The 26327-nt window shown below is 39.0% G+C and overlaps 1 protein-coding gene across 23 annotated transcripts in view; it reads left to right on the plus strand.

Moving 5' to 3' along the window:
- Positions 1-26327, plus strand: part of AFDN (afadin, adherens junction formation factor) — a 182754-nt gene that overhangs the window by 32765 nt on the left and 123662 nt on the right. For all 23 annotated transcript variants that reach the window (XM_072409093.1, XM_072409096.1, XM_072409114.1 and 20 more), the window contains exon 2: positions 25539-25734. In XM_072409093.1, coding sequence (XP_072265194.1) covers positions 25539-25734 — 196 coding nt within the window. The remainder of the gene's footprint in view (positions 1-25538; positions 25735-26327) is intronic.

Consider the following 26327-nt stretch of genomic DNA (forward strand, 5'->3'; position numbering starts at 1 on the left):
CGCTGCGGACCACTTCCGGTCCGCGGATGGTGGTTGGGTGCCACTTCGTTTTCAATAATGGATCATGTACTCGCGGCCCACTGAAAACACCGCCGCGGACCGGTAGTGGGCCGCGGCCCGGTGGTTGGGGACCGCTGACATAGAGTATCCTAGTCTACCATCGGCTATACGCCCAGTGGCTCATTCAGATGAAATCCCAGTGCCGGTTTTGTTACACTACCCTCTCTTGAAAAACATGATTATGGTGATGAACTAGGTGACAACAATGAAGAGTTTTGAATTTGTAGAGGACTCTGTTAATAAGGGATTTGATCTGCATGAGTTGAGTGATTTGGTACGTGATTTGGGACTATCGAAGAAGACTTCAGAACTCCTAGCATCAAGACTGTGTAAGAAAAACTTACTTGAAAAAAGGAACAAAGGTATCATACTTTCGAACCAGAGAAATTCTATTTCTTCAATACTTTACAACTGACAGTGGCTTTGTGTATTGCCATAACATATCTGGTTTAATGGAGGAATTGGGAATTCCAATCTATTACTCAACTGAATAGCAACTATTCATCGATCGCTCAAAGTGGAGCTTAAAGTGTGTCCTCCTTCACACTGGCGATAATTTGGATGAGTCCCAATTGGCGATTCAGTTTCTCTTTGTGAAGAATATGCAGACGTAAAGAGTCATTGAGTTGTTGCAATATCACCAACATTATTGGGTCATCTGTGTTGACCTTAAAATAGTAGGCTTTCTTCTTGGTCAGCAACGCGGATACACCAAGTATCCCTGTCATCTGTGCATGTGTGACAGCAGAGCTCGTGAGAGGCATTGGGTGGAAAGGAATTGGCCTCCTAGATCTGCCCTAAAACCTACATTCTACATGAGCCACTTGTTAATAGAAAGAATATTATATTCCCGCCTCTGCACATGAAACTAGGTTTGATGAAGCAGTTTGTTAAAACTTTGCCAACTGAGGGAGACTGTTTCAAGTACCTCATTTTGGCATTTCCTAGCCTGTCATTTGAAAAAATAAAGGCTGTTGTGTTTGATGGTCCACAGATTTGGCAGCTCATCTAAGATGAACAGGGAAAATAAAGGCTATCATTACTTAAAAGGTTACCTGTCTCTCTGTCTGCTTTGAGGACCCAGCAGAGTAACAATAAATCCTTTGTATTAACAAAAGAAATTTATTAAACAGTATATTCGAGTTATTTCATTATTTTTTCATTGTATGTAAAATTTGTTTGTTTTTTGACAAAAATGGAGGGTACCCTGTATTGTATGTGATAGCAAAAAACTGGCGTCATTTCTGGATTCACCACCCAAAAATTTGTAAAAAAACAAGTGTAAGATCCAGCTCAACAAAAAATGCGTTCCCCAGTTCTATTTATTCTCCTCCTGTATCACTGTCTGTATTAGTCTGTCATTTGCAATCCCTATTTATTGTACAGCGCTGTGTAATATGTTGGCGCTATATAAATCCTGTTTAATAATAATAATAATAATAATAACAACTATTTTGACCTAAAAATAAAATCCTTTCCAAGGTCCTTCTAATGAATTAACTTGTTTTAAAAGCTTGCTTTTTAACAAATGCCTAAATCCAATAAGTTGAACAAACTTTCTCTTTTGATAGTAAATAAAACACTGCTGCTAAATTAGCCCGGTAAGCATTGTTACTAAAGGGTAAATTTGTTCCAGAGGAAACGGTAGTCTACTTCCCAATTACATACAGGAAGGTCCTCATTTCCTTTGCCCTTTGCTTTTCTAGCTTTAAGTATTTCAAATAAATGATAAATAAATAAGAGAAATTTGAAATGTAACTTCACAGGCTTTCTATACCTATGCACCACTAATAATATATATATAATATTGTCATTTTTTTTTTTTACTTCTTTCCAACGAAGTATTTTTCCTTTTCCTTTTTTGTTTCATTTTTATTGAGTTTTCAGAGAAAAAAAACCAGGTAAACATAACAAAAAGAATCAGATATACAACACATACATCGTATCAAACATAACAGTGTAGGCTTCGTATGAACAGACATATAGTACCAGGACCAGGCTGCATTTACCCAAAAAATATGACAAAAAACATACCAGTCCTAAGGGGATGATATAGCACATATTAAACCTGTACAAAAACAGCTACATATCCGGTAACGGAAGCGTATGGCACAGGGTGTAAACCAATATTCTTAAACAACAGAGAAAATAAAAACAAAGACAGACACATATAACAAAGCAGCCCAGGGGAGAAGGGGGGGGATGGGAGGGGGGAGGGGAATGCCGATCGATACAAAAATAAGAGATATATATTAACCCTCTATACCGGGGTTGTGTTCCAGCCTGTAAGCCTGGAAACTAAATAAAATGTGTATGGAATCCGGGAGAGTCTTTAAACCAGTCCCAAATGGACCAGGTAATTCTAAATTGTTCCAATCATCATCTTCCGCGACCAACATCTCCATTTGGCAGATTTTTTCAAGTTCGGAGACCCAATTGGCTATAGAAAGAGCAGCAGATTGCTTCCACAATCTCAGAATAGTGTCCCTTGCTGCCGTAAATGACGTAGGACCCCACCTTTGATGGTTTTGAGCGAACCCGGAACCATGGATAAAAGAGCTATTTCAAGAGTATTGGTTATAGTGGACCCAGTGCTGTCATTATACATCTGAATAATCGTGTCCCTCCTTTTCCTTTTTTTTATTCCTACTTTTTTTACTTTAATTGTACTGTAATTGTGATATACATTGGGCTTCTAACAACTGTGCTACATATTAGGCTGCAGTAAAACATATGCGTCTAGCCCTAATACTTGAAGCTAGCATTTTTAGGACCTTTAAGCATGATAATCATGGGTATCAGATGTGAGCAGTGTTTTTGCCCATGATCCCTTCTTCACTTTTTGCTAGCTCAGAAGAATGATATGCCCTGATTAACCTTTTCTTAATAAATAACACTCTGCTGTTTTTAATTTTTTTTTTTTGAAGAAACTTAGTCATTTGTAAACTTCTTTACTTTTTTACTTTCATGTTTGAACAATTCGATTATTTAATCATTTTAATACACTCCACTGCCCAGCCTCAAATGTTCATGTAAAAAGCTGTATGAATAAGAGTTACTAAGGTAATACATGTGTGTAACTACTCGGAGGTTCTCTTGTGAATTTACCTATTACGCCTTATCTGTTGAGGGTAATTGCTGCATAAAGCATTTTGTTATTGTTAGCTTGGCATGCTAGTGTGTAGTAGGCTGCCATAAAAGTTCTCTGAAGTACCCTACTGCTTTAGTAGTAATGTTTCTTGTCAGCATTCTGGCTGTACTAATTTTTAGCAAGGTCTCCCACATACTGAAAATAAGTAAGATGTAATATACTGACACTCCAATGAAATTCTCCCAGCAGGTGAACATACAGTAGAGAGGCTTGGTGGTGGTAGGGAATAGGTTTCATGGAAAACAAAATCCTGCACACTATGTAATATACTAGGCATTTAGATGGGTTTGGTAAATGCATATTATTCAGTTGAACAGTGTTTTAAAAAGTAAGCTTGACGAGAGAAAATAAAGGCTTTCATTATTTAAAAAGGCTACCTGTCTCTCTGTCTGCTTTGAGGACCCAGCAAAGTTTGATTTTTTTTCACTGACACGTTGTATATAATCCTTGTTCCCTGTACAGCATTTTTCTTCTTCATGACTTTTTCATTTGTAAAGCTCAAAAATATCACCAGTTATTTTCTTTGCCTGTAAAGGAGCTGACAGTCAAATGTCCTACATGGTATCCCAACAGCGCCAACCCCTTAAAATAACTTGATTGTATTTCAATTACACTTTCAAAGTAAATTGTAACTATGCCTTTTTTTATATATTATTTTTTGTACTGTGTGATGTTTTTTTCCTCTTTCTTTAGTGTTCTAAATTACATACAGTAAGATAACAACATATATTATTTAACCCCCCTAGGGTTCTAATTCTGTCATTTTTTTTTGATGAAAAAAGTGATCCTATTTTTTTTGCATAGAAATTTTTGTTTATATTGCGGGCCTGTAATTCTTAGGATTAACTCCCAGGTATAATATTTATTATATTATAATCATACCATTATAAGATACATAATTATAAATCATAATTATAAAAAATAATGAAATAGACCACAAAAATGTAATTTATCAAAAAAAAAATATTTTATCAAAAATTTCTCACTGAAATTTTTCAAACAAGGGTGCAATATTATTGATAAACAATAAAATAAATTAAATGCAGATTTTAGAAAAAAAAAATATTTACATTTTTAGTAGACATCCCAGGTGTGGTAGATTTTGAAGCAGGGTGCTGCACAAAGTCCAACATCACAGTCTGGACAGTAGAACCTGGTTTCTTTGCGTTTCTTCCTTCCTCTGTCATCGGTCGTTGAGCAGCAAACCACGCACAACCTTGTAGGGTGCCGCCTTTTTCTGGGTTGGTGGGATGTATTCAGTGAATTGACAACCAGTCAGGCGTTCTGGGTTAACATCGGTGGAAGCTCGACGTCCAGGTCTGTTCATAGCCACTGATGGTGTTTAGTGGTTCTATGGTTTGGTGGTTGACTATGGATTCGGAAACTTGCAAAATGAAGTCTGAATAGCCTCTCACTATTTTTTTTGTACAGAATATAGGCATTCCATAGGCGCACTGCTCAACAATATGCCTGAAAATCTTCTTCTAGTACTTCCTTTACTGTTTCATCATCACTGGGTAGAATGTCATGGCTTGGTCAGCCAAGTCGACACCTCCCATGGTGTTGTTGTAGTCAATCACCACCTGTGGCTTCATCACTTCTTTCCCACGTTTTGTGTGTACCAGAATGGTGGAGGCATCATGGACAGTACTCATCAGGCACACATCTTTCTTGTCGTGCAAACATTGATGGCAGGTTTCCATAGGCATATGTTCTGTGTTGCAGAAGGAACTCAAAGCTCAGGAGAGGTGTAGAAATTCAGTTGTGACACAATAACCCTGATCCAGCAATGGCTCAATGAGGGATAGCACTGAAGATGTTGCCAATCCATAATGGCTGTATCTGGGGTTGAACTGTGTCCCCTTTCCAGTGTACAGTACCGTATTCCAAATGTAGCCAGATGAGGATTCGCACAGCATATACGTTTTCACACCAAATCTTGCCCTCTTTGATGAAATGTACTGCACCCAGCTGAGCCTCCCCTTGTAAGCCATTAGACTTTGGTCAATGCTGACATCTCTTTCTGGCACATAGGTTTGCTGGAAATTTTGTAGAATCATCTGAGACACTTCCCAACTTTTCTTTCTGTTCTTTCTTCTTCAGTTTTGGTGCAGGATGGGTAGTCTCATCAAATTCTTCAGTGTTTGCAAAGAGCAGGTACTTCATGATGAGGGAAAAGCGGTATTCTGGCATGACTGTGCCAAAGAACAGAGGGGCAATCATTTTATTCTTGGACCAGTACAACTTCTGCATGGGTTTGCCCACAACTCCCTGCAGGATCACGAAGCCCAAAAACAGCCAAATGTCATCCTTGATCACAGGTTCCCACTTTCTGCTTCTTGCAAACCTCAGGTGTGGAGCAACTTGTTGTTGTCCAGCTAACCTGCATAAAACAAAATAAAAAATGTATTTTAGGATATGTTCTTTGATAGTGTGAAGGTTGCAAGTAATATGTTGGCAAACACAGAGCAGCATATGTTTGCAAAAAAAAATGTTAAAAAGTTAGCAAACGCATAGCTTTACCGGTGTGTCTCTGCAACAATTTTTTCGATAACTTCATCGGACAAAAACAACTTCAGCTATGCCAGGGGGTCGTCGCAGTCGGCCTTAATTTTCATCCTAGCACCAGTGAATGAAAATCTTGGCGGTGCTGCCTGGTCCGCATCAAGGTCAATGGAGCACCATGTGCGCACAGCACTGACTTCGGGTTCAGAATCGTCGCTCAGTTCACTTTCGCTGTCTGATGACAAATTTCCTGGTGATCACTATAGCTCGATTCCACAAGGGACTCCAAATCGCTATCGCTGCTTTCAAATTCCTCCAAAACAGAGCTTGCGCTGGTGAGATGCCTTTTGGATGCCATGTGGTCTCCAGCAATCAGTCAGGAACAATCAAGGTCAAAGACAAAGTGATGAAGTGATTTATAAGTCATCAAAAGGTCAGGGCTAATAGTGGGCAAAATGTAAATCAGGGCACTGGGCAATAATGCTTGGTGCACTAAAATGTGTTTTGATACTTTCATTATGTTTTTTTATGTGTTTTTACTGTGAAAATTTTTTTTTAAAGCAGATTACATAGTAATCTGCTTTTAAATTTCCCTCCCCCAGAATTCATCACTCCACTGCATCACCCGGAAGATGTCAGTGTGACTCGGGGTTACCGCTTTTTACATGTTTTTTCCACCCCGAGTAACACTCGGGATTACCGCTAGGGGGGTTAATGTAGTTGATGACTAATAATGACACACATTTGAAATGCTAGCACCATCAGTAATCCCTATCACCCCTATATATATCTGTCCACCCCTGACTTGTCTCCCTCCTGAATAAGGTTTCATGCTGCCTGTCATCTTTATCGTTGATGTCTGACATATTTCTGAAAATCAACCTGGATAAAACAGACAAACATTTCCAGGTCCTGCCACTTGTATTTGCATTTTCAGATCCTGCACAATAACATGGCAGCAAAGTTGGTTTAATGGTTAGCACTCTTGCCTTTGCAGCACTAGGTCACAGCTTTTTATCCCAGCCAGGACTCTATCTGCAAGTAGTTTGTATGTGCTTCCTGTGTCTGTTGGTTTCCCCTGGGTACTTCGGTTGTCTCCCACATGAAAAATACAGGTTAATCAGTTTTCTCTCTCTCTCTCTCTCTCTCAAAAAAAAAAATGTCCTTCGACTACCTGACATATGAGCCCCTTTGAGGTACAGTTAGTAATATGACAATGCACTTTGTAAAGCGCTGCGTTATATGATGGCGCTGTATAAATACTAGGTAATCTTAATCCTCTCCAAAATATGCCTCTACCTGTCACCAGACACCACCAACAATCAACCTCTACAATCTGTTTTGAATGCTGTCTCCAACCTTCCCACCACTCCTTTTATAGTATAAGTATGGATCCTTCCTCACCCTGAGACACCATCACCAAATTGTCTCCTTTCTGCATTAACTTTTCTGTTGTTTGACATTTTGGGAGTAATTGCTTACTTGTTCTTAGCAGCTTTTTCTGAGGTAGGTGTACCTGACCTATCCTGATCTGTCTTGGCCTGTCTATGTAAGGGAAATGGAGCCACCGACTGTGCTGAGGTGAAAGCCAAGCCTGGAAACATTACTAATGTATTATACCACTGAGATTCGATACCTGGAGCAGCAGCAGCATGCTACTGGCAGCCGGATCATGCTTAGTGTTTGGAGCCTTCTGCCTGCAGCGCGGTCAGGCACTTGTGTGAACCGCCCTTCTTCCACTTAGCTTTGCCTGTTGAGCATGTCCTAGCATATTTTAATATTGTTGCTGACCATATCTATACCTTTGTAGTTTACCCATTTTGTGATGACTGCTTGCAGCAGGATAAAGGGCCATGTTATTAAGCCTAACTCAGCTCAAACTGGTTTCATGGACATGACAATAAGTTTGCTTTATTTAAATGGCCTCCACAGTTATTGAATCCCAATCCCAAAGAACACCTTTGAGATATGATGGAATAGGAGATTTGCATTATAAATGAACAAACGACTGCAGAAACTCTGTAATGCTATCATGTCAATATATGGCACTGATTCAACAAGGTGCTGTAAACAATAATTTTGTCCAAAGAATTCCGGTAGTTCTGGAAAAGAGGGGTCCAACCTGGTACTAGCAAGGTGTTCCTAATAAAGTAACTGCTGACCAGTGTGGTGTGCATATAACATTTTTTTTTTATAAGAATACAAGAAAACCACACGGAATGTATTGTGTGGGAAGAACCCTAATAACCATGTCATAATTTTGGGTGGTCTAAAAGCCTCCCCTTTTGTAAGAATTGTCTTACTAGACAATAAAATGTTTACAATAGTTTCTGGCAGTACATGGTTTAAAGCAGACCTATTAAAAAAATTCACATTTAATTGTTAAATTTATTTTTTTTAATGCTTCAATACTTTTGTCTTCCGTCTATATTCTGTTTAGTTTTTATCTAAGTTCCTCTTCCTTCTCCATGTTGCACCACTGCCCTTGACCACCCCCTTTCTTCAGCACTGGAAATCCTCTTTAAAACAATCTTTTTGCCCATTTCATGTGAGCCCACTGTGTCAGGTTAGATTCAAAAAATATCCAGGGCGGAGTTATGCTTCTGCACCCTTATGTAAGCACTGCTCAGTCCTGGAAGACCACCCCAACTCTGATGATGTATTAAAAATTAGAACAGTTGCTTGCTTTGCATCTGGCTTTCACACTGAGATCACAGACTATCTCATCTTATGGTGCTGGTTGCAAGACTAGGGATCCTAAAGCTTAAAAATTATGATTGTTGGATATTTGTATTGTATAATAGATATCTGTATCAAAATAAAACATTTAATACAGGGTGGGTCCTTGGCGTTAAACTTTTATTCAGCACTGTCTGTATACCTTTTAAATGGTCAACAAGTGTTTAGTCACATCAGACAGATTTCACATTCCCATGCCAGTCTATGGGATTTACCAAACTTCTTTCAGCTGGTCAAATGCAGAACGCAATGATTTTGAGCTACAGGTCAGATGCCTTCGTTGGTGAATTCCAAATGATCACATAAGTATCTCAAACACCGGACCTAAACAGACTTTCCCTTGGCTAAGAGTGTGTGTGTGTATCAGTTTGTACTTCTTGAACTAAACATAGGTAACTATGGCTGCTACAGCAATGACTGGTATTATTGTCCTGTTGAGTGGTGACAGATTGATTTTCATGATGGAATATTAAACTGGTAAACCGTTGCTGGCACAAATCCTAACTGTACTATGATGAGTTTGTAAAATTTTAGCGTTGCCATTCATCAGGGAGCCTAATAAATGTGTGATAATTTTCAATCTCGGCGCATATGAATATGTGCACCGTGTAAAACGGCTTACAAAGATGTATTGTGTCAGTCCACATTAGTTTATCTATGTTTACATCCATTTTGGGAAATGTTTTCAACCATGCCGATCTAAATAGAACGTCAGGTCAACAGCTAGTTATTGTAGCTCAAATGCATGAACTACAAGATCTGCTTTTCAATCGACTTTATTGAGGTACACCCACCATTCTTCAGAGCCCATTGCTTTTTGAATCGGTCCAATAATGTTGCCTTATTTTCCATGAAGCAAAATGAAATTTGGAAAGCTGCAGAGATGATCAAGGGGGAAGATCAATCACTAAATTAAAGAATAAATGAATAGATTTACTAATTTTTCCCAGGTAAAACAGCAACTGTCCTCCTGCAGTGGCATTTCGCTACATACTGTGACTGGCACATGTGAAAATGAGATATAACATCAATGCTGCGTTGCAGACAAAAATTGAAATAAATGGAAAATATGGGCAGTGGCTGCTGAAACACTTTGTAATTTTTATTAAGCCTTTTCAAATAATAAAACCACAAATATAAGACGTATAAGAAGGTAGTCAGGAAATACAAAGTAAAAATTTAACAATGTAATAATAACAAGGAACAGAAAACATATACATGTCTTTGGTAAAAAAAAAAAAAATTACAGCATATTACAGTTTCCAAGTAGAAAGTCGTATTACACAAAATGATCCTTCTGGTTAAGAGATAGCAATAAACAGAGAAGTTCCTTCAATAAGCTTACTGTGTAAACAAATTTCTGGGCTAATTGGGAAGACAACAAAGAAAAAGGAAGATGGCGAGAAAGAAGTTACAAGTAGGATGTAGAGTTGACAGGTATATGGTAATTAGAGGAAGTCCCTGGTGTTAACTCCTGAGGAAGTAATGGTAGGAGATATATTACCAGTGCCTAACTGAAGATTAGTAGTTGTATACTGGAACATATTGGTGCTAGACAAAAGATAAGAGTTCCAAAAGCCCCAGGTTTCTGTTAACTTTTCATGTCTATAGTATATTCTGGCCGTAAGATGTTTCTTAAGTTTAACGTCTTTTAAGTCCTTATAAGTCCATGATGCCCTGGGGCAAAGTGGATTTCCAGTGTAGACATAGGTAGACCCAGAAGATGGTAACTACATCAAGCGATACAGGAATTTCCAGTATTTCAGAGAGAAGGGTATTGAACTTTGCCCAATAGGCCCCATGAGCGGACATGTCTAGAAAATGCGGTACAACACACATTGCTAACTGGAAAATAGTGTGCAAGTTATCTGGAGTAAGACACCATTGCATAAGTATTTTGTATGCATTTTCCTAATCTATAGTACAAATCGAACTGTTAAGGGCACCATCTCATATGATTTTCTAAATTTCCAACGGCAGTTGTCTCCCTAGGGAGACATATATTCCCTAGGGCAAAAAACACAAACATCTGTTAAACAAAAATAAAATAAAAAAAAGTTAAACATGTGAGATAACTGTATATTGTGTGTGTGTGTGTGTGTATATATATATATATATATATATATATATATATATATCAGATTTCTTGGTATTGTACTCAATACAGCTATTTTGAATCCAATCCAAAACCATTTGAATTTTCCGCCGCTCCTCCCGCACAACCCGGAGCATGCTCCGACGTCACTAGGAAACCACCGAGATCGTCCAAATAATATTTATGGAAATTTGGAACGCCATGTTCTCCTTTTTCTCGTAAGGAGCCTGAAACTGATTTAAGTAGACTGTGTCGCTTAAGTCCCCAAATTATCAAAAAAAGATAATGGTAAAGTACGCCATTTTTGTATAGGCATGAGAAGTCATTTTATGTTATGTTTGATGCACAGATTCCAAATATGGTATTGGTTTTGCTATATTGGCTCTAGTTTTTGAAACAATGACCTCAATAATAACCTAATAGAAAACTAATGAAACATGAAAATTAAGCAAAATAAAATTAAATATGCCTATGTATACAAAATAAAATTTTTGAAATACTTAATGGTAATATATTCTATATTCAGTATACTTACAGAACTAATCACAAAGGAGTAATTAAAAAAAACTCAGTTTGTATAATTTCCATTTATGCTGATCATAAGACATCGGACAAAAACGTTGAAGGCTCCAGCAGTAGCCTACCATCATGTGTGTATCCATCTGCCCTGATACCTTTCTTCCATCACCTTTATATCTTGATGGAACCTCTCCCTTGTTCCTCACTGAATTTGCCAAGGTTTTCTAGAAATTTTTGCAAATGGCTATGGAGATACCTTTATGCTCATAGTAGCACCCACATTTTTATAAAGTTGATGGGCAAGTTTTGTACCAGTTCCTCATAGTTTTGTGCTTTATGGTTACCCAAGAATTTCTTTACAATCATGACATGGCAGTGGCAGGCAGACGCTTCCGTATCAGTCATGTAACTTGTGAAATTTTCAGTACTCAATCCAGGGAAGAATCTACAAATGTATTTGAAGCAATCACCATCCTTGTGCAGAGCTCTAACAAAAATTGCTTCATCAATCCCAATTTTATGTGTAGTGGAGGTAGAATGATTTTTTTTGTCAACCAATGGCTCATTAATAATGTTCACTGCACCTTTTTCATATTTTCCCTTGGAGGCCATGTCACTTTTGTTTTCCAGTGATCCTGTTTTTCTCTACTATCCCATAACAGTGTTCTCCCCAGACATTTTTTTCAGCCGGGTGGTAGGAAGCTGTAGCCGGGTGGTAAAAAAGGGCGTGTGGCAAAACACAGCAAATTTAGTGCTCCCAGTTGTTTATTCCATGGGTATCCAGTAACCTCCTATTGTCAGTGTTCTACCTTCTCCCAATTATTTGTTACAACTTTGTAATGCCTGCCCCGTTAGTATATACAATTTTTCTATTCTATGTATTTTGCAACAACTGTCCTATGCCATGTATTGTGACCCAACTTACTAGTGTACTAAGTTTTAAGAGTGTATTCCTTTGTAGTAGTGTAATAGTATAATAAATGTGGTGAAACAAGTTAGGCTTAGCTCATATTAGCAGCAAAAAACATTTACCCCTTCTGAGTGACTTCTGGCAACTGCTAGGCACCTAGGATTGGTAACAGGCAGTAAGTGCTGGGCACCTAGGATTGATAACAGGCTGTAAGTGCTGGGCTCCTAGGATTGGTAACAGGCGGTAAGTGCCGGGCTTTTTCAGAGCTAGGAGTTTTTTAAGCAGCAGTGGTTCCTGGCATGAGGAATGGACAAATGTAACCTTACTGCCGGTGTGACTTCAGATGTGCCCCTGTGTCTATATTTAGTTAAAGTGAACTTTTGTGAAAACATTTTTTTTTCACTTGATTCTTTTACAAAATTAGCCCAGCAGGCCCATGCTGGCTCAGCTTCCGCCTTTTCTCTGATCCTCACTTGTATGTCCAGTGCTGCCTTGCACTGCACATGCATGAGATTGAACACTTTTTTTACATTATAAGAAATCCTCTGAAGGTGTATGCACACAAGGGATATGTGACACAAATATCCCAGGAGGCTGCGGATTTCCCCTTCGGTCTTTACCGAAATGGAAGTGAAGACTGAAGGGGGGAGGTCCTCTCCACAAAAGTGTAAAAACAAAAAATGCACATTTTTCCATTACATAGCAGAGAAAGTCACTCTTTAATAAAATTATAAAAATGTGGCGGTGCTTTAATAGCATCATGCATGTGATATCAGATGGGGACAAGACAGACAGTGACCCCCTCTCATCACTGCCCATATTCTATATAAATACACTGTCTGTGACGTTTATCCGCAGTGTGTAATGTCATCGGCAGCGCAGTGTGATAGCAATGTGGGTGTAAAAGCTGCTTGTCATATTCTGCAGCCTAACAACTCGCTGTGTTCAAACCTTCAGATCTCCTAAACCATTGGTTGTATTCGCTTGAAATTTTTAAGGTACAGGTGGAGGCATAGAAAACTGAAACTATAGGTGCAAGTGGGGGACACTTGTGGCTAAACCTTTTTAAAATGTAATTACTATGGCATTATGAGAACATAAATCTCTACCTAGCAAAATGTGCTGTCTGCTCTGTTACACATATCTGTCTGCATCTTACCTCAAACCCCAATTTCTCCAGAATAAGGAGGTGCATGGCAACAAAAGAATAAGGAGGTGCATGGCAACAAAAATATAGGTGGAAGTGGGAGACACATGTGGCGATCACCTTTCATCACCATGGCATCATTACAACATTAAAAAAAAAACTGTCCATCAAAATGCACTTCCTTGTTACACATGACTATACCCTTCCTGTACCTCAATCTCATTTTCTAATGATACCATAGTGATGAAGTTTTAGGGGATGTTAGTCACAGATGGTTCCCCACTTGTACCTATATTTTTGGTTTCATACACCTCCCCATTTCCCAATTCAAGTTCAGAATGTTAGATAAGTGGACAGGAATGTGTAACAGGGCAGGGAAGCCCATTTTGATGGGCAGAGTGTTTTATGTTCTAATGATGCTGTAGTAATGAGATTGTAAGGGAAGAATGTGCCCGCCACTTGCACCTATATTTTCAGTTTTGTACCCCCACCCTTAGAGAAATTGGGGTACAAAGAAGATAAGCAGACAGTAGTTTTATAGGTATAGATTTGTGACAGGTAGGTATATATTTAGGGGCCCTACCCCAGTGCTCCTTGCTTTGTTAGTGGCTCCGGGGTCCCCAATTTGCACTTTCAATTTAGAACTCCTAGTTGCACTTTCCTCTGAAACAGCAACCCCAAAGTTCAATTTTCATAACTTTTTACATTTGTGACCCCCTTATCTTGAAATTCTTTAAAGCTGGGGGGCTGAAATTGTAATAACTAGTATCTGAGGGTCCCCTGTGCACCCTGAAAATTACAGGTCATTGTGACATACAGTTTAGGAGATATGGAGGTTTGTACACAGAGAGCTGTGAGGATGCAGAATTCACATGCAGAGCTAGAGGTGGATACATTTAACAGGCAGAGCTCGTGCTATGAGATGGGGGCGGGGCTGCCTGTGTCTCCTTCACATGAAGGCTGAATTGTGTGCTCACCTCTCAGCTGCAGCAGCAATCCTCTCAACAGATGGCACAGATCGCACAGAGCATCCTCACTGAGATCCGTACAGAGGATGAGAGCTGCCGAGAAAAGCTGGATGGGGTATTCAAATCAGCCGGGCGGAGCAACCGGCTAAAAACCTTTGGGGAGAACTATGCCACAAGCTGATGAAACATGGGTACTTTGTGTATCCACTTTTCTGTCCGAGTAGGAAATTCACCATTTTTAAATCAAAACATATGTACCGTTGGTGTTGATGATAGTAAAGCTTTTGTACTACCATTTTGATATTTTCATATTCTTCTTTAAGTTTTGTTGAGTGACCAATTGGATTTGATGCATAGCAGTTGCCATTACACAGTAAAACAGATTTCAAACCTCAAGTGGAACTGTGTATAAAAAGCTGCCTGTCTTCTGCTCGGTATTCTGGTACTCCCATATGGACTAGTAGTCCAGGGATGTTACAACAGTACACTAGGTCTTCATCTTCACTGTATTATGGTAGGAGTGTCACCTTCCTTGTTCTTTAAACCGTTATCTTAACTTCCAGTCTCGGACAGGTCTTTTCTTTTAGCCTGAATGCTAAAAGTTCAGATGCTTGTTTTGACAGATTTAGGTCACATATTACATCATTGAGCTCTTGGGAAAAACTGCTGGTTTGATTAAAGACTTCCTTCATATTCACTTCCACTTCTAACTCCTGGATTACGCTCCAAACACTCAAAATCAGGGAGTGTCCTGAATACTGGTATGGGAACATCAGCACTATGCCACACAGGTCATCTTGCTGATTCCAAATCAGGGTACTCCTACTTGTTTTTCCTGTATCGATTGAAACCTTTTACATTAACAGTACAAAAATAACAATCATTATGATGATTTTTTGGCACTAGTTATTCCATGGGTATACCAAATTTCAAACTTTTCAGTTTTCCGTTTTTCCACTGACGTGGACATGCTTGTTGGACAAATTCTGTCATGTTTCTTCTCTGTTTTTGCTGAGAATATTTACCACAAATGTAACAAAATACATTAGGGTCATTTAAACAACTACTTCTTAAAGAACTCATATTTCTGTAAAAAAAGAAAATCTATAAATAGGCAAATGAAAGTTTCATTAAAATAATGTTACATTTAATATATAAATGCAATACATCGGTGTAAATAAAGATTGACAATATTATGCTGTGTTAACATTTGTTGTTGGTAAAATGGTCTATTCCGATTCCTGTATCACAAGAACTAGAGGCAATTCAATAAAACTGATGTAATTTCTGGATTCAGCAGGCCTGAAATACACTAAATATATTGAAAAATCCTTGGCAAATTTTTTGTTTGAGCTGTGTAATTGGCCACATATATAGTGCCATAAGATGCAGTAAGGGAAATTCCTAAATATTTAACATGATCTGAGTGCCAGCGATATGGGTATTGCGCTCGAAGTTGCTGCTGGAGAGCAGGTGGCAAATTTATAAAGAGGACTTCTGTTTTGGACGCATTAATCTTGTACCCAGATAGGTAGCCATACTCATTTAGTACTCTATGAAGATTTGGAAGGTTGATAAGTGGGTTAGTGAGAGTCAATAAGACGTCATCAGCATATAATGTGATGGTAAATGATTTAGTCCTAATAGGGACCCTGTTGATGTCAAGATTTTGACGGATTGTTCTAGTTAGTGGCTTAATACAAAGAGAAACTAATAGGGGGCATAATGGAAATCTCTGCCTAGTTCCATTTTGAATTGAGATTTTGGGGGGAATTTGCATGGGTAAGACGTACTTGGTATAAAGCGCTGTGATGGCTCAAGGGAAAGGGCCCGTGATGCTTATCCAACTCAGTTTGCATTAAAGGGGTCAGCTAAGCCAATCAAACACCTTTTTGGCATCCAGACTCAGAAGCACTGCCCCTTGATCAAGCAGTGTTGCATAGTTTGGGGGATTGATGACCCTTCTCAAAAATCAGAGACTTTTCTTCTTTACCTACAGCCAGCTCCTTAAGCTTATGCCTAGCATCTACAACTTTACGAAGTAATAGAATAGTAGGGCTAGCATGTGACCATGTCAATTGTTCCAGGAGAGCCTCTAGTTGTGCACCGAGGGCCAAAGTATCCCTTTTAAGCTTGGCAGATTCCACTGTGCAATGGCCCCGAAATACCGCTTTATGGGCCTCCTACAATGTGGAGGTCTGTCCTACCAACTGTGTATTTTCCTGAAAGTAAGCATCTAAGGAAGCTTGCAAAGCTACTTTAGTGTGGGAACATTTAAGCAGAAAATTAATGAATTTCCAATGGCATTTTCTCACTAGAATTTTACCTAGTTTCACCTTTAGAACTACAGGGGCATGGTTGGACCATTTAATAGGGCGTATATCAGAAAAAAAAGTGGTAGCCCTCAATGTGGAAATGTCTACAAAAAAGTAGTCTAGTCTACATTGTGTATTATGAGGGTTAGAAAAAAAATTAAATTCCTTATCCGTGGGATGTTGAATACGCCATGCATGTACTAAACCATATCAATAAAGAAGGCATCTAAAGCTAGCTGAGGGCTGAGAGACAGTGTGGGGTCCAGTGGAATCAGTGATTCAATGAGAGCCTGTACCACTGAGGAGTATGAGGCAAATAAAAATTGCCGCGTTTTGCATAGTACAAATTTTGCATAGTACAACCTCCTTTGCATCTAACCAACCCTGGAAAAAATATATAGACCTTCTGGGTCTAAGAGGGACTTAGTGACAGAGAAAGTAGTATGAGTATAAATGAGTTTGGCTACCCCAGCTGACTTTTTTTTTTTTTTATTTGGCGCTAAAAACACATTTTTTTTGAAAAAGGGCATTGTCAGCTTTTTGATGCTTCATTTCCTGCAGGGCCAATATGGGTTTGGTGTTTGAATCTAACCATTGGTATATTGTAAAGAAAAGAAGTGCATAATCAATACCATAATTGCCATGACGGAACCAAAGCATCCTCCAAGGGTGCAGGGTAGTGAGAGGGGAGGAAGGGTCAGCAAAAAGGAAGAAACCTAAAAAAATAAAATAAAAAATCAAACAAAACAATTGACAAGAGTAGCCAAATCATCTCGACAAGGATCGCATCCTTTTTCCAAAATTCTATCTGAAGGCAGAAAAAACAAAATGGACAGGGAGAGGATCCCAGTGTGAGACCTAAGAGGAATCTGGGCAGCCAAAATAGCGCCCATCATTAGGAGGGGGCTTCCTACGGGAGAAAGGTAATACAGCCAGAGCAAGTTCCTAGCATAAAACCTCCCCTCCTAGCCTGTCGGTGCAAAATAAAAATACTGAAATAAGTATCGGGGACCGGGCAATTTAAAGGAAAACCACAAACAATATGACTAGAGATTAAGGAGACCAAATACGAAGACACATAGCTCACATCACATGGGAATCACGTAAAACAATCAAGGTAAAAGGATAGTAATCAAGTAAAAAGCAGTTAGGTATGTGAGGGTCCAGGACGTAAAGAATTTCTTGTCGGTGGAGAGGAACCATTGCGGTGAGACTGCTTCCTCTTGTGTACTTCTTGCCATCTTCATCTTATAGGAGCCGCCTGGAAAACTGGGAGAGGCTCCGAACCCGAATTCACAGGGCAAGGTATTCCAAGATCGGCACGAAATTGAGAAAGGTCTTCAGGATGCTTGAGAGTTATTTATCTGCCATCTAGACGTGCTGTCAGGCTGAAGGGGAACCCCCACCGGTAAGGAATGGAACTGTCAAGAAGACAAGTTAGTTGTTGAAGAGCATGACGTCGCTGGAGAGTAGACCAAGAAACATCAGGAAAAATTTGTAGTTGTGCCCCATCAAACTCTATTGCTCTCATATTTCTAGCTTACGCGCATTGTTTCCTTTATCAAGGGGTAATCTGCAGATAACTTCTCGGGGTCTCGAGAAAAGACCAGGTTGGTCACAGGTCTCTGTGCACTCTATCGAACCGTATGGGATCAGCATGTGGGCGACCTAGGATGTTGTAAAAAATTGCTTGGATTACCAGAGGAAGGTCAGCCTGCTGGGTAGCTTCTGGAAGGCCTTGCACCCTAATGTTGTTTTCATGGTCTTCAAGATGAAGCTTAAGATATCTAATTGTAGAAGCTTGAAGGGAATCTGATTTTGGAGTTTTAGTACCCTGTAGACCATCCTTATTATGTCTGCCTGCTAACTTCTGGAAGTCCTTTGCGTAGAATGTGACTTTCTGCCCTGAAGGCCTCTTTAACCTCATGTACTAGAAGATGAAAATCATCTGTGGTGGGGAGGTGTTGTATCTATGCTTGCCTTGAAATATAGCTAATGGGTAAGGTGGGCCATTACTCAGAATCACGTGGCTGTTGAGAGCAGGTAGAGGTAATGTCAGTGCCCACAGAGGGGCTGGTGCTCAAAGGGATCCCCACGCCCGCTTGGGTAAGGATGATAGGATGCCTAATTTGTGTGGAGAAATCTACTTATAAATGGACCTCTGTGAGAGACTCACCATTGATGCTGGTAATGGAGGTCCCACTGTGTTTTCATTATCTTTCATGGTGTCTGCAGCATTCATTGGTAGGGCAGTAGGGATCTGGAGCCGGAAGCCCTGTGTTTTAGATAGGGCTGGCTTCGTGCCCAGAAGAGTTGGAGGAGCTTGGAGAATCCCCTCCCCGCAAATCTCGTGGGGAGAAGAGGGGATCGAAATCCTCTAGCGACGTGTATTGCATGTGTGGGGGAACCAGAACCTGCTCCTGCATCGGCAAGGCTGATGGGGGAAAAGATCCGATTGGGGGCCAGAGGAGAGGAGCCCCATCTTACGTGCTCAAGTCACGCTGTCGGGCTTGGGAGTCAGAAAGGATCAGAGCAAAGTCTGGGAGGCTGGAGCTGTGCGTCCCTTGCTCCCAGAGCCAGAGATAGCTTTCTGCCGGTGTTGCTTTTCCATTGTTGATACTGTGGTGCCCAGTATGACAACTTCTACTGCAGGCTGGTGCGGCGCTCTTCTAGTACGCAACCATTTGGGTCCCTGTCCAGGCCACGGCCCCCTGCTGAAACACTTTTTAATGGACAATTTTAGTTTAAATAGAGCTTCAAAATGTGCCTGAATAAGACAAAATATATACACGTCTTCTGGAGATAGTCTGCTTAGAGAAACCGATTCTTTTCTTGGTCTATCTAGTTTATGATAGCCTCTCCTCTATTTCCTTGCAGATTTCACACAGCCTCACCTGATGATAACTTCAAAGCACAAGATACTTACAAGCTTCACATTCTTTGTCTTATGACTTAAATTTATATCACATTAGCTTCCCCACCCAGTCCCACTGCTGTGGTGAATACAGGTATTCCCATTTGCCACACAAAATTTTGCAAAACGTATAATTAGGCCTGCTTTCATGTTTTTATAATCCTAATGAAAGGAACAATGTTGTTTTTCCCATTGGCTGCCACAGACTTTTCTTTGACAGGCAAAGCCTATATGGTACGTTGATATGCCAGTAGAGTATATTTTATTCATGAATAGGTTTATAGCTTCTCAGCAAGCTAAGTCAAAATGTACTTCTTAGGAAAATACTCTTCTACATCAAGTGTCCAGACCTAATTACATCTTCACTCCCTGTCTCGGGGACCACTAATTAATTGCTACAATGGTGCTAGTACTGGTTTCTACCTGTCCTGTTTTCCTCATGTCATATGCTGAGCATATTTTCACACTATGTCTTGACTCTGCGCTCAGGCAGTTGCCTGTACATCTGCTAAAAAGCACGTTGGTCAAAAAAAAAGAACAAAAACTAAAAATAACCGGTAATAAACTCTGCACCCCGGGCAATGCACATAAGCTGCAGCTATTTTCTGTTTTACCCCAAACAGCCTTTCTGACCGGCAAAGCTCTGGTAAACTGCTAAAAACACATTTTTTTCAGCCGGGTGGTAAAAAAGGGCGAGACACAGCAAATTTTAGTGTTCCCAGTAGTTTGCCACAGGTATCCAGTAACCCCTATTAATGTCATTGTTCTACCTACTCCCTATACTTTGTTACAACTTTCTAATGTCTGACCTGTTAATATGTCCAATTTTTCTATTCTATGTATTATGCCCCAACTGTCCAGTCACTGGTATTTTTACTTTAAAGCCTTAATACCCAGTTATAATCTGTGCTCCAGAAAAGCATCCAGCTTTTTCTTAAACTTCCTGAGGGAGCCGATTTCACATTTTCACAGACCATATAGTTAAGAAGGCCTTCCTTATCCAAAGCTTAAACTTCTTTTCCTCCAGAGGCAAAGAGTGTCCTCTTGTTCTTTGTAATGATTTCAAAGTGAATAATGGGCAAGAGAGTTTTCTATATGTACCATTTATATATTTATACAGGGTGATCATATCCCCCTTAAAAGTCTCTTCTTAAGGGAGAATGGCATCAGTTTAGCTAATCTCCCCTCATAGCTGAGCTCATCAATTCCTTTTATTAGTTTAGTTGCCTTTCTCTGTCCTTTCTCCAATGCTACAATGTCTTTTTTGTGAACTGGTGCCCAAAACTGGACTGCATATTCCAGATGTGGTCTGACCAATGCTTTGTACAGGGGCCTGATTATGTCTCGATCTCTGCAGTCTTTTCTAGCTAGTAAAGTACTTTACTAGCTTTAGATATTGCAGCTTGGCATTGCATGCTGTTAATAAGTCTATGATCTACCAGAATCCCCCGGATCCTTTTCCATTTCTGACTCCCTCAAGTGTGTTCCCCCTAGACAGTATAAAGCATGCATGTTGTTAGCCCCTGAGTGCATACCTTTACATTCATCTATATAAATGTCATCTGCCTCTTGGCTGCCAAATCAAACAGAAATGGTACTTTTAATCCCAAACGCTATAATTTATAAAGATGTTAAACCATAAAGGTCCCAACACTGAACCCTGGGGTACACCACTAATAACCTTAGACCATTCAGAGTATGAATCATTAATTACAACTCTCTGGATGCGGTCTTTAAGCCAGGTCTTTATCCATTTACAGATTGACTTTTCTAAGTCTATTGACCCTAACTTGCATATAAAACGTCTGTGGGGTACAGTATCTGTGTCAGTGTTATGAATGAGGAAGTCAGTTGTAAGTCACTGGAGGAGCCAAGAGAGCGGTCAGAAAGGTAAGTGGGACAAGAACTGTGGAGGGATTTGAAGGCAAAGCTCAGGAGCTTGAATTTGATTCCCAGGTGAAATGAAAACCAGTGAAGAGAACTGCAAAGAGATGCAGCAGAAGAGGAGTGGTGAATAGGATGCATTAGTCTGGTTGCAGCATTCATAACAGATTGTAGAGGGAGAAAGTTTGAATACCAGAGAGGAGGATGTTACAGTAGTGTAGACGAGAGATAAGAGCATGTACAAGGAGTTTGGTGGTCTCTGGGGACAGCTAGGGGGGATTTTGGAGATGTTGCAACTAAGAAAAGAGAACTTAGTTGGTCGTAGTGATTTGAAATTTACCCTCATAGCTACTAGTAACCAATTTCTTTAAAAAAATTTAAGAAATGGGGTTCACAGGTTTAAAACTTGTGAAAATTGAACTTTGGCGTTGTTGTTTCAAAAGACAGTATGTCTAAGAGGCCAAAATTTAAAATGCAAATTGTTGACCCCCAGGACCACTTGCATTGGGGTGGGCCTCTAAATTTATACCTACCTTTCACAGAACTATGCTACCGTGTCTGCTTCTCTACCTTGAACCCTAATTTCTCTAGAACAGAACGGTGCAGGTAAACAAAATTATAGGTGCAAGTCCGAGATACTTGTGGCTAACACTCCCAAACCTTCATCACCACGGCATCATTACAAAATTCTGTCCATCAAAACACACCTCCCTGTTACACATAACTGTACACTTCCAGTATCTGAACCCCATTTTGTTTTAGTGGGCAGAGTTTATGTTCCAATGATGCCATAGTGATGAAATTGTGGGGCATGGTAACCACAGATGTTCCCCATAAATTTTTGATTTCTTACAACCCCTATTCCAGGGAAATTGTAGTTTAAAAGTTAAAAGTGGGCAGTAATGTTTAACAGTGCAGCACATTTTGATGGGCAGAGTTTTAAAAATTGAATGTTTTAATGATGCTATAGTAATGAAATTATAAGAGGAGTTAGCAAGTTTCATAAAATTAGATTTATACAACTGTGAGGCACAGACTAACAACCAGCCAATCTCTTACTGATCACATGGATATTTTTGCTGTAGCATTTTTCTCCTAACACAGGATGTTCTTTTTTACCCCCACATCCAATGCCTGCAACAAGTAGTGCTAGGTTGCATATTCCTAAAGTAATTCTCAAATGTTTTAACAAAGTTCTTTAAGACATCCTCAAAGTTTGTACAAAGGTATGGTTCTTAGTCCTTAAGCAGAAATAAAAGAGTCTCTTACGTTCTGTAGATCCCCCTCTCATTCCCAAATTGCCTACTTTTGGTAGGTGAAAAATGTAACAAAAAAAATTTACTGCTATAGAAAAAAGTTACCATTACAATTGTCTGCCTTCCGTCTGTCTGCATGTTGATAAAGATGGCTTCACTATCTGTCTACGTAGATTGCAGTGAAATGCAGGGCAGTTAAAATTTTGCAATGCAGTAGAAATATTCCAGATGTTTAGGTATTTTGCTGGAAACACAGTGATGTCACACTAAATGAGAATAAGTCTTAGGTGACTTAGGTGAAGTCTTTGTACGTGTGTGTGTGCTTAGCATCGACATGCCCCTTGAGATTTGACTGCTTGAAAGTGCTGTTGGTGTCGTTGCACACTAAACACAGGGCTTTGTTGCCACATTGGACGAAGAATAATTCGTCAGTTTATTCAGGGTTGAAGACACGACTTTCGAGGTCAACATTCCGGAGACTGGTAGCTGCACGTTGCTTCTGCTTTTTAGGCATAGTAATTGGGGTTATTGTGCGGGAACTCAACAATATTGCGGGAACTTGCGATAACGCGACAATTCAATTAGGCCGGAGCCAACCATTAATAACTGGGGGGGGGGGGTTAGGCCTGACTGGAATAATGACTAGGTCATATCCGGCCTAAAGGCGGGAGTTTGCTTACCTCTGCTTTAGAGCCTAACAAAACAATGAAAGGCAAATATGTTAGCTAGACTGTTTGTTTATATTCAGTCCTTTACTGAGTGATTACTTCTTCTGCCTGGTAAAGACGGAAAAACAAAAGCTGGTATTAAGCTCCTTCCATAGGCTGGGTTAAACTATGCCATATTTGCACATTAAGGCATCCTTGAATGCCAAAATGCCTCCCTTCCCAGTCTGTGCTGTGACATCTTGATCTCCCTGAATTTCTCTCAGTACAGATTTCCTTTTACACTTTTTGTGTTTGCTGACCCTGATAAGTAGGGAATGTAAAACAAGGGCTGTCCTGGAGAAATACCAATATTGCTTTGTAATTAAGCTCTTCCTCTGAATGCGATTATAGGAAGTTTGGAAATAAGTTTAGTTTTCATGTTATACGTATGTGGAAAGACTCATCTTTTAATGTCTAGATTGCTGCCAGAAAATTCAGTTCAGACACTGAAAGATTTTGAACAAAACTGCATGGTATATGTGCAGTTGTCCACGTTGGCAACAACTTACTATCTTATCTCTACTTTCATGATTAAATAGTACAGTAGAAAATGTCTGTGAAGCATTTTACTTTTAAATTAAACAATGTTCCCTTACATACATTTTAATAATTCTTTGTTTTGAAAGTCAAGTAAAAGGTCATTTGTAATCTAGCTAGGAAAGCCTTTAGATATTCTGTATGTAAACACATACAGCATGTGATACCTTAAATATTCCCTTGGAAAAAGAAGCATTCGCGTCATTAAAGTTGTTTGATTGTATTTCCCTACAATTTGTTTATTTTTAGAATGTGTTTTCTACTGTTCTTTGTTGTAGAAAGATAAATTGTACAAGTTTCACTACATTCTACTAGCGATATTGCTTCCATAAATGTTAGGTCTGCTACTTTACAAAGCCATCTTTTTTTTTGGGTGGGGGGGGGGGGGATTCAGAGTTTACAGATGTTTACGGATAGTACTTAGCTCTGTAGAAAAGGAGTGCTGCTTCATGATATCTGAAAAGTACCCTTTTCAAATTTCAAAGAATTCTTGTGTCCTAGCATGACTAGTGATATTACTACTTTCTAGTAAACCTGTGAGACCTGTATTTGTAGAAATGTAACTTTTCTGTATTTTGACCCTGGTTAAATGATGAGCTTACGCTTCAGGTTATGATCTTGTGTGAAATCATTTAGAGTTACCTATTTGATTCTGCATACTGCCAATGTTTTAGATGAATTTGAAGCTCTGTGACCTGTTTCAATAAATTGCTGGAGTGAAAGGATCAATTTACTAGCTGAAGTGATGGTCTGCTTTAGATAAGGCTATTTAGATATACACTTCCAGTTTCTCTTTTAAGATATTTTTCTCAACATGTTAAAATAGGAAAAGGCCTAAAGCCTATGCTTCCTCTCATTTAGTACATTGGGCCTGTGTTATTAAAGCTCTCCAAGGCTGCAGAAGATGCACTTTCATCTTTACACTTGGGTGATCCAGCAAACATGGAGTAGATCTGGTCCGGGGTTAAAAACATTTGCTAACAAACAGCAAATTACTTTTAGAAATCCATTCCAGGTTTACTGATGAAAGTGTATTTTCTCCAGTCTTGAAGAGCTTTAACAAATCGGGCCCATTAAAAAAAAGCAAACTTAAGGTAATGCAAAATATGGAATGTATAGATATTTCTTTATCTAGAGGATGCCTGCCAATTATATAATAAAGGATTATTATGCTTATTTATTGTGCATATTTAATTCTTTGTCAGTGCATGAAGTTAGGGGAAATCACATAATTCTGTACTGCATGGACTGTTCATTGAGGTGACAACATAAACAAAAGTAAGTGCTTGCATTTATTCTTGTGTTCTTCTGTGTGGTTAGCAGCACATTTAAATGAGTGAGCTCCCAGTGCACTGTAGTGTGTAGTAGAATGAACATCTAGGGATTAGGAATACTACATGGTTAACTGCATTACGGTTTTCATTAGACATGTATCCTTGTGGGCACGGAGTGCAGAAGAACTTTGTACTTAAGGTAAATTTTGGTTTTGATGTCTTCAACTATTAAGGAAATGTTATTTCAGGTAAAAAATCTTTCACTGAGAAATATTTTCTATATACAAATGTGATCTGTTATTGCTCATGGGACTAAATAAAAACTACGCTTGTTAGGGTCCCCCAATATTTTGGTAAAATTATTTGGTCTTTGGAAAAGGATTTCTTTCCTGCCTCTGAGAAATATTTCTCTCTTTTACTTAATATATAGGAAATGTCTTTTTTTATTTATTTATTTTTTTATATCCTGTTTCACCTTTGACAATGTTTGTTTACTAATTTCAAAAATCATATTAGTTCTTTTTTGTAACTGTTTTCATCTTTTTTTTTTTCTGTAGGATTTGGAATTCCATGGAGTTATGAGATTTTACTTCCAGGACAAAGCTGCAGGAAATTTTGCTACAAAATGCATCAGAGTCTCAAGTACAGCCACAACACAGGATGTCATAGAAACTTTAGCTGAAAAGTTCCGTCCAGATATGAGAATGTTGTCATCTCCAAGATATTCTTTATATGAGGTTCATGTAAGCGGAGGTCAGTTTGTAGATATACGACATTACGACATATTATATGAGATTACGACATATTATACGAGATTACAATATATACAGTGCAACTTTCATGTTTTCTTTATAGCTAAGGCATATTTATAAAAAAAATATCCTTTACCATATAGAACATTCTGTTTGCTATACATAGATTGAACTGTAAACAGCGTTGCATCTGGGCTGCAGTGTGGATTCAGTGTAGGCTTTGGTTATATGGTGGTCAGTTTGTCAATTTTTAGATGTTTCACCATAAATGTTATTGTGGTATAACGAATGAGATAAGGGTAACATGGTCTTTTTTTGGAGTTGAGTTTTGTACTTGCAAGATACTCGTAAAGGTATAGTAAATATAAAAGCGATAAAAAAATTTCCCTAGGGCGTTATGTGCATTCAATCAAAAGATTATTTAATAGCAAAGTAAATCCAAACCTCCTAAAACTGAAAATGAATCTTTTAAATACCATTGAGGACACAAGCTAACATGCTGATATTTATCCAGGCATAGCTATAGTGTCCATCATGTTATAGGAGAAGCCTAAAGGTTGTTAGAATTGAACTCTTCTTTTGTATTTCAAACCC

Source organism: Pyxicephalus adspersus, chromosome 4 (genome assembly GCF_032062135.1).
Source record: "Pyxicephalus adspersus chromosome 4, UCB_Pads_2.0, whole genome shotgun sequence".
In the NCBI taxonomy this organism is placed as follows: Eukaryota; Metazoa; Chordata; class Amphibia; order Anura; family Pyxicephalidae; genus Pyxicephalus; species Pyxicephalus adspersus.